The 16008-nt window shown below is 38.3% G+C and overlaps 1 protein-coding gene and 1 long non-coding RNA gene across 2 annotated transcripts; one reads left to right on the top strand and one right to left on the bottom strand.

Annotated features, from left to right (window-relative positions):
• The first annotated feature begins 269 nt into the window (after positions 1–269).
• On the top strand, positions 270–4714 carry LOC136263465 (uncharacterized). Its single transcript, XR_010704653.1, has 2 exons — positions 270–458; positions 4525–4714. It is a non-coding gene; the product is annotated as an uncharacterized lncRNA (long non-coding RNA).
• Positions 4715–12178: 7464 nt separating this feature from the next.
• Positions 12179–13381, bottom strand: LOC136264751 (uncharacterized). Its single transcript, XM_066059524.1, has one exon. The coding sequence runs from the start codon at positions 13379–13381 to the stop codon at positions 12179–12181; it is 1203 nt and encodes a 400-aa protein (XP_065915596.1).
• Between the last annotated feature and the right edge of the window lie 2627 nt (positions 13382–16008).

Here is a 16008-nt window from a genome sequence, read left to right as displayed (position 1 = left end):
GCAGAAGACACCATTTTGGCCTCATGAATTCACCAAAGGCGGAGTGTTTCAGGGTGCGCGCTCGTTTCTAATCCCTGTACTCGATGATGTAACTGGATAGCCTTTTAGGCTTGAGGTTTCAAATCGTATAAATTGCACCCAGCTAGCCTACGCAGCAAGCCGATGAGAGTCTGAGAATACTGCTAGTTTGATAACTGGCTACAATGGCATCAATAATTGGAGTGGTATGCGTTATTTACGCTTGCTTTTCTTTCACTATCGTAGTGTCGGGATGTGTGTGCCTTGACTTTCCTCATTTTCAGTTAACGGATTTACAAGCTATATGCACTGAATATAGCTACAGTAATGATGTGTATGCGGCGCGAGTTGTTGACAGTGACTGGTGCAGGTGCTTTGATTGGAACTGCCGTGAGAATCATACAACTCAAGTTGTGGATGTATTCAAAGGGAATCATCAGGTGCTCTCTGTTTTGCTGCATGTAGTTATCAATTACTTGGTCCTATTTATTTACTTATACCGTACGTGTATAGCTATTACATAATTGGTACTAGCTACTGGACATGCTAGCAAGGGTGATGTCAGTTGTCAGTGTAGGGACAATTACTTTGTAAAAGTAACTCAAAGCTATACTATTATACAAGGGTGGGGACTATTCTACGGAACGGAACGGAATGATGGACTAAACCACGGAACGGAACGCTTTCTCAAATTGAAGCTTGCAACTTACCATTGCTGAAACTTCCCTTATAAGTTAGCAGTGGCATCTCCAGTGGGTGATTAAACATAAGACAAAAAGAATTAACGGATCGATTGTGGGTTTTTGTTGGTTGTCATTAGTAACGAAGTATTATTGTGGGATGAGCTGTATCAGTGATGTTCATCCATACGGAAGGGAACTTTATGTGAGCTGTTTTTCTTATTTAGACTTTAGAAAACAGTCTGGGCCGGTCTTTCAAGTCATAAGTCAGTGTATAAATAAAGCAAGCAGGAAGATACTGGTAACAGGAAAGAGCCAGATGAATTAATACTTGAAGAATTTTGTGCAGTGTGTGAGGAGCAAATATTTTGGCAGACCGCAAGGAGGGTATATTCTGCAAACATCACTGAAGTGTATGCATGGAGTTATTTATATATTAACAGCTGGTGCAGTGTACTAATGCCGTATTCAATAGACTCAGGGCTCAACCCAGAATATTAACCTAGAGGGGGGCGAAGTAAGTCGCTTCGGATTCTAGGGGGGTCTGGGGGCATGCTCCCCCAGGAAAATTTTGAAAATTTAGGTGTAAATATACTCAATTTTGGTGAAATTTTACTGTGATGCCATTGAATATTGACCATTGGATTATACAACTTTGGGATCAATTAAACCTTTCCATTTCTCAAGGCTTTAGGTATAAACCTAGGGGGGGCAATAGCTAACCCAGAGGGGGCCTGTGCCCCGCCCCCCCCTAGATTAACCCCTGATAGTGAGCTGATTTTATCTGTTGCACAATTCAAGGATGTGTCTGACTGCTAGCCTTGAATCAGGCTAAATGCCAAAACTCCAAGATCAGCCAAATCTCTATTATAAGCCACATGTGAAACCATGCCCGTAGTCACCAGGCAAATGTGATTTGGACCAGGATGTGTTGTAATTTCAATGTATCTAGTCAGACCTGAAATGGAACACACATTAATTACATACCACCTAAGAATCCTAGGATTTCTTAAGTGTAACATTTCACATGCTTCACTTCAAACGAAACAGGTTAAATTTGTTCGTCTATTTTCAAGTGATTCCCAGTCCAGCTGGTCCATGAAATTACAATGGGATCACATGTATTTGTTACAGTGCGGGCTGTCCTGTGTTGGAACTACTCTAGAGTTGAAATTTCAAGGTAGACTCACTGCCAATGTACTGACACTAGTACTGTTGTAGCATGTTTAAGTGGAGGACAAATGAAATAGTAATGCTAGATTATTTATGTATACAAATTTTTCATAATGAAATTGATATCCCATTTTGATTTGTACTTCCACTTTGCAACATATTCAAGAAGCTACCACACTTAATCTCCAACCACTGTCATTAATTAACCAAGATCTCACTAGTCTGTAATTCACCTTGCTGTAGTGATTTTATTGATTCATCTGTATGTTTCCTTTGAAGTTGCACCAAGAGTTCATAATAAGGTGGAGAGTGTCTAACATTCACCAAACACCCTGCTTAATTATAAAGTAACACCTCGGCCTTATTTCAGAACAAAGGCTTTACCTTCTTCAGCAACACTAATCACCAGTTTTCTACCCCCCAGTAAAGGTGTTGATTTGATGAAGGTGAACTTTACGCAGGGTGTTTGTACAGGCCATACTGAGAGTTAGACACTCTCCCCCATACAAATCAGTATTACGAACTCTTGGTTGTACAGTATAGGTAAACAAAGATAAGTTTCTCTCCCATCTTATTCTAGGATTTCTCTTGACAAGGAAAATTCAATTATTTGTATACAGGCTCAAAATTGAGAAAATATAAAGAAAGTGAATTAATATTATACAGTCAGTTTGCTTTTGGATATTTAATGTCTCCAACCACAACAAAAATTCGATGAATCCATGCATCTCATCACTGGTCGTCTGAACATTCTGAAAGTGATACTTCACTCAATCAACCATATATTCTGTTTATTAGACTGAATAAAGTCATGATTACCTAAACAATCACTTAATTAATGTTTTATAATTATCCTATTCCATTTTCCTGAAGGTTCCACTGATAAAATGCAATTTCAGCAATGATAGCAGCTAGCCAAGCTGCAAGTTGATTCAGAAAGCATTCCATTCTGTAAAATAGACCCCATCCAGAATTCAACTCAGTACGCAGGCTGAGATATCTGACAATAGTCCACTACTCTGTTAATGAATCATTGATGTTCACACAATATAGCCTCCTTGAGGTATCTGAATGTTTGCTCCTCACACACTGCACAAAATTCCTTTAGATTCTGCTTAGACTGAGTTGATTCAGCTTGTCACCATACTTGTTTCCTTTGTAGTGTAGCTATACACATACTGATTTATGCCGATTAGAAAGGCTGGGCCTCAGACTATACATTCTAAAGTCAAGTAAGTAAAAATAACTCACATACTAGTAAAAACAAGTCATGCATTAAGTTCCCTACTTGATATATCCGAAGATGAACACACTGAGTCAGCTATTCCCACAATTAGTACTTCGTTACTAATGACAACCAACAAGAACCCACAATCGATCCTTAAATTCGTTTTATCTTTCTCGGGGTACGTTTGATTACCTGCTGGAAGTGCCACTGATAACTTGTACAGCAATGGTAAGCTGCAAGCTTCAATCTGAGAAAGCATTCCGTTCCGCAGTTTAGTCCATAATTCCGTTCCGTTCCGTTCCGTTCCGTAGAATAGTCCCCACCTTATACAAGTACACAAAAACTTGGAATTTTCGGGACCATACAACTTGGGGCGTTTATGAGCTCCTGATAAAAGTACTGAAACAAGCTGGAGAAGTGCATGACAATAAAACAATAAGAAGTGTTATATCCCTACTGTGCAGCTTGTTTCAGTACTTTTATCTATGTGCTACACTGTTAAAAATAAAGAGTAACCATCACTCTGAAGAGTTCCCAATGTAGGGAGGATTTAACACCCCATGGAGAGTAACCAACACTCTGAAGAGAATAACCATTACTCTGAAGAGTAAGTGACACCACCTTCAGAGCATGTGTTACTCCCCAGTTACTCCTTTAGAGTAATGGTTACTCTCCAGGGGTGTTAAATCCTCCCTACACTGGGAACTCCTTGAGAGTTGTGGTTACTCTTCATTTTAACAGTGTATGGTCCCTATATATACTCTAGTTGAAAATTCCAATTTTTTTCTGTGTAGCTACTTGTTTGTTAACTTTTTTTGCAATAGCTAATTATATGACTGGTGAACCCGCATAAAGCGCACCTGAAATGGTTCCGCGTGCCTCAGTAGTTTGGTCAGTAGTCTGCAGGGCTTTCTTCTTAAGGCCCCTGTCCGGGGGTTTTGCTGTGTGTATGCTGGCGGTCCATGCGGTGTTTTTGTAGGTCTGTGTAGGCTCTGTAGGTTTAGCTGCTTTTTCTTTTTTCTGCTTAGTTTTGTCATTTATAAATTAAATTAGGTTTAACTTCTAGCTAGAGATTGGGGAGGATGGGAGTGCCATTAGGGCCGGAATAAAATTAAATTTAAAAAAGTTATATCAATTATCGTCTGAAAAATGAAGTATCCATTACGCTTCGCTGTCAGCTATGTTCAACTCGTTACACAGCATTTCGGATCAAGAACCATTCGAAAAGTGCCTCTGGTGGGGTGTAAAGGATCTTTTCTTTTACAAAAACAATTAGTTCAGTAAACCAAGTGCGTGCCCACAGCCGGCCTTAGGCCGGTTTAAAAAGCATTGCATATCGCTGTGGTGGTTGGTTTGTAAGTTATACTGTCAGTTGATTGTAGTCAGTATGTGATGAACTGTTTATATTGTTGGTTCTTGTGGTAGGTTCAGCAGTTTGATGTCACATGACGTTCGGTTACGACGATCGTCAGTGGGTGCCTGCTCTAGAAGTTAAATGGAATAGCATAATAGACTATAGCTAGTTGTATGCATGCAAGCAGCATTTGTTTACACTAATACAGGTAGCTGTAGGCCTTGTGTGCATACAATTTTCATATTTTTGTTTGATAATGTCTCACATGAACGCCTGAGCGTGTTTCTTGTGTGTGTAGTTCAGTTGATGTTATGCCCTACCATCAAATATTGGCTGGCTACCCCCATGGTTACATAGCTGAATTCACGCTCTGCAAAAAGACATTTGTAACAGCTGAACTCTCTGCTGGGTGACTTGTAACACAGCTGAACTCTTTACAGGGGACTTGTAATGTAGTTGAACTCTCTACTGAGTGACTTGCAATGTAACTGGACTCTCTACTGGCTGATTATAACTTATAATGTAGCTGAACTTTCTACAGGAAGAGACTTGTTAACTCTCTACAGGAGACTGGTAGTGTAGCTGAACTCTCTACTGCATGACTTATAATGTAACTGAACTCTCCTACAAGGTGACTTTTAATGTAGCTGAACACTGTATAGTGTTACACAGTTGAAGTCTCTACAGAGAAATTTGTTATGTAGCTGAACTGGAACTCTACAAGGAGACTTTTGTAATGTAGCTGAACTCCCTACTGAGTGACTTACAGTATTATGTAGCTGAACTCCCCTTAAATCATTACTCTTTTATTTTGATGACCCACACTTGAATTTCATTGCACTTGTTTGGTAATTTGTGTTGTAATATAATTGTGGCATACCATAATATGCATCAGTACATGGTATAGTAAGCACTTATTAGAAAATTCTGTTTAAAAATTCACTAAAAGTATTTGGGATAGCACTTTTGGGCTGGATTATACCGATCTACCCATGACCTAATCAATAATAAGCTGCTGTGAAGGAAAAATGAGGCTGGTTTCTGAGGGATATATTTGGGCAGAAAATATGTAAATCTTTATGACTTATACTATACACCACCACTGTACTATGTGATATTTTACATATTTTGGCTTGGTGCAGACTCTGAGTAATGTACAGGCATATTATATGTGTACTAACTTGGGGTACTGTATATTGCAAATATGATCCAATTAGATTGGTAGGCCCTACTATCCTGGACCCCTACCAGCCAAGCAGCTAGAGGCACTTTTATGGGGTAAGCTCATTGATATAAAATTTAACAGAGGCTCTACCCCTTCTCCTCAACCCCCACATATCAAAACTGTCTCTTTACTATTCTGTATTTCCTTATAAGGTCTTTCAACATGGTTGTTGTAAAACTGCCAAATATGGTGCTTGTTTGGTACCATAGTATTAACCACAAGATTACCTATGCTTACTACATAGTACTAATTGTAAAATTCATTGCTGTGTTCAAATTCAATACGAACTCCTAGTGTGTTATAGTAGTGTGGTTACTACCTCACATCTATGAATACATCATAATACCAACCAGACTAAACAGTTTTGTAATGTGTATACACATGTGACTGGTACATCTTATGTACAAATAAGTAAGTTTTAATAAGTTTAGCAAAGGTAGATCATTCTAGGGTGATTGTTTGTGTGCTCATCCCATTTAATGCTTGCCAGCTGCTGTTCTATCCATCGCCATGGGTGCCATGCAGAGCTGTTACAAGGTAAATAAAGTATAATTACTATATAGCATGTAACTATTTGTACAATCTGCAAAAGATAAGTTTTGCTTATTTCGTTATTCCGCAATTCCGTTATTCCGCGTTTTACTAATTCCCGAACTTTACACAGGGTGTTTGTACAGGCCATACTGAGTGTTAGATACTCTCCCCATATAAATATTATGTACTTTTGATATTATGTGCCAATTAGCAAAGTCATTAGCTCACAGTGTGTGAACACCTCTGGCTATATAGACGTTATATACAAAATACTAATTGTTGTTTACTTATAATCTATAGTGTTACAATCAGTTGGTTACTATGGGTTTCATTTCTTTTTCAATGATTTATTATTTTTATATAACCTATCCCAGCCCTACATGGTTTTGATTTAGCCATGACAGTTTAATAGTCTGCGCATGCATATTTTATGAATGCTTATTTAGAACAACAGGATTACAAACAACCCCTCTACTGAGTTATGACACAGAGTCAGAGAGGGATTTATTTTAGCTATTATGCAGGTAATGCTTAATGTAATAACTTTGTTTCTGCTCTTTATAATTTGCTTAGAACTTGAACTTGTAAGCTGTAAACCATGCTGCTATACTAGCAGACAATATACTAAACCAAAATGAGAAAAATCAATTGATTGTAAAGACATGCAGCTAGATGATGCCTCCACATGCAGTATTAGTCTACTATGAATGTTGCTTTCCACGCCTTACTTACTACATGCATATAGACTGGTGTGGTTCACCTGTTTGCACAATAAAAGTAAGCAGCATCATCACAGGTCTATACTGATAATTTACAAGGAATGATTATATTAGTCATCCTGTTTAATAGGTTAGGTTACCCAAAGGCAATGTTAAAAACTGGATATCCTCACTTTTGAATGGCAGGATACAGCATGTTGTTTTAGATGGTGTTTACTCTCCCAGATGTCCAGTTTAGTCAGGTGTTCTCCTGAACACAGTCCTTGGCCCTACTCTGTTCTCTATCTATAGTGCGCTGCTCCTGGAATTCACAGGAAAATGTAATGTTATTGTTTACATAGAAAATTCTACTATATCCACAAGCGGTAGTTTAGGCATATATACATAAACGAACTACCAGCAATTATAATACATGGCTCTATAAAACTAATTGCTGATGATTGTATATTTTACTAGGCTATACGCACAACTGACAGCAATGCAAACAATGCAAATAGACTACAAGAGGGCCTGTGTGCCCTACAAGATTGGCAGCAAATGTGGTTGATGAAACTGAATGCAGCCAAATGTCTTGTTATGAGTGTTTCACACCCTAGAAGTAAGATAATCTCCTCTTCTAATGAACATTTCAAAACTTTGGGCATAATAATTCAGAGTAACCTAATGGCATAAATATATCCAATCTATTTCCTGCAAAACCAACCAGACAATATAGTTTTGCTAAAGCATAATCTAAAAGCATCATTGCAGTTAAGAGAAAGAGTCTACCTTACCACAACAAAAAGAGTGTTCCAATAGTACCTATACTATCTCTGTCTTTAGTCAGCATTAAAACAACTATTTCAAAAAAACGTCCCTATAATGAGAAAACATGGACCACAAATCTATAAATGACTCCAATGCTATTCAGTATTAGGGCCTGTGGTCTGATTTTGTATGATCAAACTAAACCAGTCCCTACATGATTCAAGTGATTTCCAGTTGTAGCTCATTTAGCATCTCTGTAACACTGGCATCATATGTATGTATACTATCCTTTACATATCTAGTAGCACGTCTCTGTACTTTCTCCATCATTTATTAGGTGTGGACTCCAGACTGTGTTGGCATATTCAAGTTTAGGTCATACCAATGTACACAGCATAATTTATATACAAATACTACCTGTATTTTTTCCATCTATGTTTTGGTGTTGGAATTAATTTTACACTCTATAACATCCTAAAAAAGAACACCAATCTACTATCAGAATATATTCCAGAGTCTTACTCCCAGAAATCACAACATCAACTACAATTACGAAGAAGTACTTGCATTACAGAACAATTTAGTTAATCTGAACAAGTGACTTGATCTGGTTTGTAGACTTAGTTAATCTGAACAAGTGACTTGATCTGGTTTGTAGTCTACAAACCAGATCAAGTCACTACTGTAATTTCAACTGTAATTTCAACTGCTATACTGTAATTTCAACTGAACTACACACCACAGAAGGCTGAAACTTTGGTGATCCATTCCTCGGACACTGCTAATAATGCTGAATGCATTTTAAAAAATTCATTGTGCGAACAAGTCGGGTTTTTGCTGAGACGGTCACATATTACAATCATAGAAGGCTGAAACTTTGGTGATCCATTCCTCGGACACTGCTAATAATGCTGAGTGCATTAAAAAAAATTCATTGTGCGAACAAATCGGGTTTTTGCTGAGACGGTCACATATTACAATCAACACATGAATAGCTACAACACAAAGTTACAAACTGTGCATAGAGTAAGCCACCAATGTTCGACCACCATAGGTTCGGACGCGATTTTTCTTTAAATTCGCAAAGAAAATTTCTGTTCTTGCTATGCCTTTGGAGAGGTCTAGGCCATAAACTCTTGCATGCAAAATTTCAGACCTGCAGCTTTCTTAGTCTGGTTGCAGGAGCTGCAAAAGTGACCTGTCCGAATGTTCTCAATTCTTGGACAAAAATATGTATTATCGGTTGAGTGGCACTGCTCGTAATGCTTGAAGCTGATCAAGTCTTTCTGTGCTTGATATGAAAGAGCAACTCTTACACTCTCCAAATATATGCAGATATTTGGCTTAGTCCTTATTGGCTGTGAATTACAAAGCTCCAAAGTCACCTCTGTCGTGCAATCTTAAATTCGGCCACATGTGAAGCTAGTGCAAATCAAATAGTTACCTATATCGAATTCAAAGCTATTTTTATGAACATTGAGAGCATCAGCTACCGTTCAGTAGTAAACAGACACATGCACAATGACCGCACCTTGATTTATTCCCAAATAGCTAAATTGCATTTATGCTTCTTTGGTAGTAGCAGCCTAGCTACTGCACCCAGCACACATATACACAATCCAAATCCACTTAAATGGGATTTTGACTAACCCCTGTCTTTAAAATATCAAAAGTTTCTCTCCAAACTGTCCAGGACATTAGTCAGATCAAAACACTCTAATAGAACAGTCACCTATTTTACAATTGGAGCAGTCAGAAAATCTGAGGGCCACGCCCAGGATATTCACTTCCATAAGACTATTATATGTGAATTTTGTTGATTACAACACTTAAAACCTGATTACATGTGATAATAAATTGGCTGATCATTATATTAGAGTAATTGACTGCTCTATTAGAGTATTTCGATCTGGCTAATGTCCTGGACATTTTAAAGAGAAACTTTAGACATTTTTAAGACAGGGGATAGTCAAGACTCCATTTAAGGGGTATTGGTAAAACCGGGAGGGGAGGGGGAGCGGGAGATTTCTTGGTAAAACCGGGACCGGGAGCTGGGAGATCACGTGCACAATACTACAGGCAACTGTTATTTTTGTACTAAAGATGGTTTATTGATGTAGAAGAGGACTCATGCAAGTAGTCTCCCCTCCTTTCAAATGTGCATGAGATATTATACGAACCAGCTATAAGGCCACTCCAAATAAATTCTCTGTTTCCCGTCCACCGCCCGCACCTAGATACTGTCAGCTCTAAATATTCCATTATTCCGTATTCTTCCATTATTTTCCGGTTATTCTTGCATACTGAGAGGCTCAGTAAAAGCCATCTTGAAACAGTGTCATCGAGTTGGCACAGACTTCACGTTTGCACTAGTTTTGCAACTTGAAAAGGTTAAGCATGCTTTTATGCAGCTTTTTATGGTTGTGCCAGGCAATTAATGGCTTGAAAAACTGTCAATCTTATAATGAAATAATGGAAATGGACCGCCCGCCCGCATGCAAATATGCTTGAGTCCAGGACGGAAAACAGAGAATTTATTTGGAGTGGCCTAAGCTAGGGAATTGCAATACTTTTTACAAAAGGATTGAGATACTCTAATAGAGCAGTCAGCCACTCTTATAGAACAGTCTCATAATATCATATGTGACCTGATCTTGGAAAACATACCTTTTTGGCACATTGGTCAATTTTCTGTTTTGTAGCTTAAATGAATTACTGGGTGCTCATCTATCTTGTGTTAAAATTTCAGCTTAATATCTTTAAGCATTCCTGAGATATGGCCAATTTTCTGTCCTGTACATTACAAACTAACTTTTATGGTAATGTATTGAGTTCTGTAAGTGATTAAGGGTGACAAATAACTTTGTTTACCAATAATTCCATTCTTACCATCCAAAATGCTTTAAAAGACATTTCTGATAGTTTAATTAATTATTCTTGGTACTTTTCTGCAATTAAATGCCATGTATCATTGTCTAAGAGTAAGACAAAGTTTTTTGCCATTATTATTATTATTATCAATTTACCAAAAAGGAAGGCATACACAAAAGGCAAAGCCTGTACAAGGTGTCCACCTACAAAAAACAAACATACATATACATATACCTACAGTACTAAACAGTACACAACAAAACACAAAACAGTGATTAAGAAGTTACTTGACACATAAGTAATTATAAAGGTGATGCCGGAAAGACTTTCGATTACTGTCTTCAAGGATGTGTAATGGCACAGTGTTCCAGAAGAAAGTTGTGTTGACAAAAAAAGAATATCTCCTAGAATTAATGGTGGACTGTGGAGGGACCAGTGAAAGATGGTAACTTCTGGTAGATGCTATGGAATTAAATGAACAGTGACTATTAAATGTAATAGATGTTTACTGGTGATATATGTCATTGAGGAAACTGACCGAAAGGAAACTTCGTCTTGACTGGAGAGAAGGAAGGTGAAGTTGGGAGCAACAATCATTCGAAGAAATGGTCCAAGAGCTGGTAGATGTACTCCAGCGACTCCCACAGATCCATCGAGCTGCCCGCTTTTGTAGGGACTCTAGTAGTTGGATATCTCCCAAATTATGGGGATTCCATACGACTGCAGCATACTCTAGCGTTGGCCGGATGATAGCTTTGTATGCGGCACACTGGCTGCACGGTTGCAACCAAACATTGATCTACGTAAATAGTTCAAAGACTTGGTGCCCTTACTGACAACATACTTGCAATGCTTAGACCAGTTTAACTTGGAATCTACCTGCACACCAAGATACTTCACAGGATTACTCCATGAAATAGGTTGATGGTTAATGGGGTATGTAAATGGAATTGGTATGCGTTTGTTAGTAATCATCAAAGCTTCACATTTGGTGGGATTTAACTTTAATTGCCAGCGACTAGCCCAAGAAGAAATGGCAGTGAGGTCATTTTGTAGGGAAGAACATTCCTTGAGAGTGTTAGCTGGAGCATAAAGTAAAACATCATCAGCAAACATTTTAACAGTGGAGTGTTTTACAACAGAAGCCAAATCATTTATGTAAATCAAAAACAAAAGTGGACCCAAGATAGTTCCCTGTGGAACCCCAGAAGTAACAATGGCCCAATCTGAAAAAGTACCATTGATTACCACTCTTTGTTTTCTTTTAGTTAGAAAAAATCTAAGCCATGACAGTACTTTACCATGAATTCCTAGAGAGCTTAACTTAAGCAGAAGGCGTTCATGTGGTACAGAATCAAAAGCCTTCGCAAAGTCAAGCAGTAGACAATGTACAGTGCTTCGTTGTTCTAAACATTGAGACCAATCATCAACAGCCTCAGTCAGAAGAGTTACAGTAGATCTTTTATTTCTGAAGCCAGATTGAGAAGGACTAAGCAGTTGGTGATGTTCCAAAGCAGAAACTAAGTGTTGGTGCAAAATATGCTCAAAAACTTTGATTACAACAGAAGTGAGACTTATTGGTCTGTAGTTACTAGGATTATGCTTGTCATTACGCTTGTCGCTTGTGTATCAGAACAATATTTCCTGAAACCCAGTGAAAGGGAAGAGTACCTGTTGATAGTGATTTGTTGAATAAGTGACAAAGAGGAATGGAAATATAATCTGCAGCATTTTCAGTAGAAATGAAGTAATATTATCAGGGCCACAGGCTTTGTTAACACTCAAGTGGCACAGTTCAGCATGAACTTCTTCAAGTGTTATAGAGATCAAGTCGATGATAGTAGGATGTGAGGATTCAGGAGTTAGTGAGTCAAGATTAGAGGTATTTTCCTTGGTGAAAACTGAGCAGAAATATCTATTAAACAATGATTCCTTGTCAGAGTCTTTGGTGATTGTATTACCAGAGTCATGGAGTGGAGGGATGGGATTATGATAGCCTTTCACTGTATTAATCCACCTCCAGAAATGCTTTGGGTTGGTATGGCTTTGCTGACACACTAAATTAGAATGACTAGCAGTCTCTTGGCGACACTTTGAACAGACCAGGCTACTGATAGATTTATACTTTCTCAGAGTGGCTGGATTACCTGAATGCTTGTACTCACGATATAAATGTTTTTTCCTGTGGATTACTTTTATTGTAGATTCTGAAAACCAATGCTTCATTTTCCGCTTATTCCAACGAACTGATGGAAACACATAATCCACAGCAGAGAAAAATAAATCTTTCCATTGAGACCATGGTAACTCAATATCACCATTCTCAAAGTCAATAACTTCCCAGGAAACACGGGACAAAACTTCTTTAAAATCATCAATATCAGCTGCTTTATAATTATATAACACATGCTGATGTTTAATGGTGGACTGGTGTGGTATACTGGTGGATAATATAAAGTGGATAGCATCATGGTCACAACCAGGAAGGTTATCAGTAACCCTCACTGATGAAATCAGATCTGGGTTGGTGGTGAGTAGTAAATCAAGAATATTGTCACCTCTGGTAGGATGAGATACAAGTTGACTGAAGAAGTTATCACAAACAAATTCACATAAAGTATCAACAACTGGAGATTTAACTTTTGGTGATGTGGTTAACCAGTCAACATCTGGAGTATTAAAATCTCCACAAACAATAATTGGTAAGGAAGTGGAAGCAGCACCAAGTGCAGAGTGCAGTGATCGTAGCGAGTCTGTTGTAGCTGTAGGTGGTCGATAATAAGTCACAAAATTAACAATGCCTCGAGAAGTGTGCAACTCTAGCCACAACATCTCACAATCACTTTCTAAGTCCTTACGATGAACTGCAGTGGTCGAATTGCGAATCAATTATTATGTTATTATAATAACATAATAATTGATGAGTCAAGAAAAGTCTCAGTAACTGCCACTATATCAAAGTGATGCATGCACAAACACGCAATAAGATCAAAACGTTTCGGCAAAATACTTCGCGCATTAAAACAAATGCATTAAAACAAATGCATGATAAGTAATTACAAGGTGTTGAACTACTAACTTTAGACAATCAGTCAATACTGGATTCACAAACTGAGCATATCCACGAATCTTCAGACGGTTGATTCACCATATCCTGATATTCTGAAAGTGTAATCTTCCGGTCACAAGAGACATGAATCCACAAATCACAAAAATCACAGCAGACAGCTGGATCCGAGTCCGATACTTCACAGTTACAAACTCCACACGGGTAATCAACACTAGATGGACCTGGATTAACGGAAATGTCTCCACATAAAAGTAATATCATGATGAGATAGCGACGCCAAGTGCATTTCCATTCTGTAACGCTCACTACGGCAGGTGGTCCCGTCGATCGATACAAAAACACCGTCTCTCCCAACAAGCCCAAAGGATCTTCTTCAATGCGAAAAACAGCATTTCTCTTAAGATAACATCCACGGTGTCTTGCTTCTCCAGATAGCGTCCTCACAAGGACGAGAAAATACAACGCAAAATACACAACCAACCGCGACATCACTTTGTCGAGACCTCATAGCATGCTATGAGAGAGTTTGTGGTGATTTCAGCACCTGAACAAATCACCCAATTTGTAAGTTAATTGTTGTCCCACGCATGTGAAATTACTACATGGTCTGATATAATCATCCATATCTCCTGGGAAAAAGAAGCTATGGGTGAGAAACTTCACAGCAAGAAAGTTTAATAGTTGCTTTATCCAAATGTGCAAAAAAAAATTTTTTTTAAAATATTGTTGAAATTTTCACTTGAGTTTTCCCAAAAAAATGGCTTGTGCCCAAAAGGTAGGTTTTCCAAGATCCGGTCACATATTATGTCTCTTAACTGCCAGTAGCTTGTTGATTTATTTGTAATAACAAGTGAAAAGTCTAAAAATAGCTATAGCCTTAGAGCAACTTAAAAAAGATTATGTTGGGTGGGAATCATGCTCCCAGAAAGTCACCGATTGATTGATTGATTGATTGATTGATTGATTGATTGATTGATTGATTGATTGATTGATTGATTGATTTATTTATTTATTTATTTATTATTTAAATTCGCAGTACCGGGCAAGGCCGTTCTTCCGTACTGGAGTACACATAATACAAAATACATAGTACACAGCAAACAAAACTATACTAGACAAACATAAATAAATAACTATTGCAATTAACCGCCACAGTATTAAATTACAAAAGAACAAACAATTCAAGACAAGTCATGTAGGTACTTGAGCAGACCGGCCATCATGAAAATTAGTAATGTCATCAAATAAATTAGGTGGCAGTGAATTCCACCACACTGTAGCCTGATGTCGAAAGAAGTGCTGACTGAAGTTCTTTGTGAATCGAAAAATGTCTGCAAACCAAGGTGATCATATCTAGTTCTGTAGGAATGTTTACGACCAAAGTCTATTGGTGGCTGAAGTAAGATACCTTCACCAAGATAGTGTTGACCAAACATGGTGAGGATAGTTCGATACTGTACAAACTCAGACATGGGAAGCCATCCAAGGTTTGCTCTATACTGTGACATCCATCACTGTCTGCATTTTGTAGCTGTATGCTTCAAACTCCATGTGTGACTTTCATTGCTATAAGACTCTTTGACCTGCTCCACCAGTCCACCTCATGCTTTGCTACTCAATTGTTCTACTAAATCAACATTTATCTTGGGAAAAATTCTCATTTTGAGTTCTGTACCCACGCACAGTCCCCGAAGTGATGCATTCTGATGTGAACACTATATTCTATAAGTCCAATCCATTAGTATTGTCAGACTCACTGTTGTCCTTCTCATGCTACAGCTTGTTCCACTGACTTAATGGTGGTAGCTATGTTCTATACCATATGCGTATTTTGTACCATACGCGTATGGTACATACCATATGCGTATACGCGTACGGTACAACCATACGCGTATGGTACGGAAAATCGTACCATCTGAGTATAGCTAACCTGGTATGCGTATAACATCAAGCAGAAGGTTTTTGCACTGCCGTACCTATTGACTACGCCGGATGGAACTCTGTGTAACAGACCTCTGTAGTAACATATGTTTAATTATATATTTTTGTACAATTAACACTTTGGATGTTAAGTAGTTATATGTTAAGGTTTCCTTTTGTTGTACAAGTCAGTCTGTGTTAAGAATAATACTAGTGGTAGCTAAGTATAATTGTTCTCGACAAAGTCACAGCGTTACATTGGCGTAGTCGGCAGGATTGGTCATCGCCGCCACTCTGAACCCAAGGAGAGAAAGCTGTTGTACCGTGGCCACCCTTAACGGTACCTGATAAGGTGGAGTCTAATTGAACCAAGACACTGTTGTGTGCTTAAACATTTTCAGAGCTGAGGAGCACCGCCCCACAAGCCTGACCCGAGAGGCACTGATTCTGGAATGTCCGACGAGAACCC

The sequence above is a fragment of the Dysidea avara genome, chromosome 8, assembly GCF_963678975.1.
Source record: "Dysidea avara chromosome 8, odDysAvar1.4, whole genome shotgun sequence".
Taxonomy (NCBI): Eukaryota; Metazoa; Porifera; class Demospongiae; order Dictyoceratida; family Dysideidae; genus Dysidea; species Dysidea avara.
The sequence above is the reverse complement of the archived record's forward strand: the minus strand, read 5'-3'. Positions and strand labels throughout refer to the sequence as shown.

Bases quoted from the DNA above. Each gene is read 5' to 3' on its own strand.
- LOC136264751 (XM_066059524.1), bottom strand. From the start codon at position 13,381: ATGTTGTGGCTAGAGTTGCACACTTCTCGAGGCATTGTTAATTTTGTG.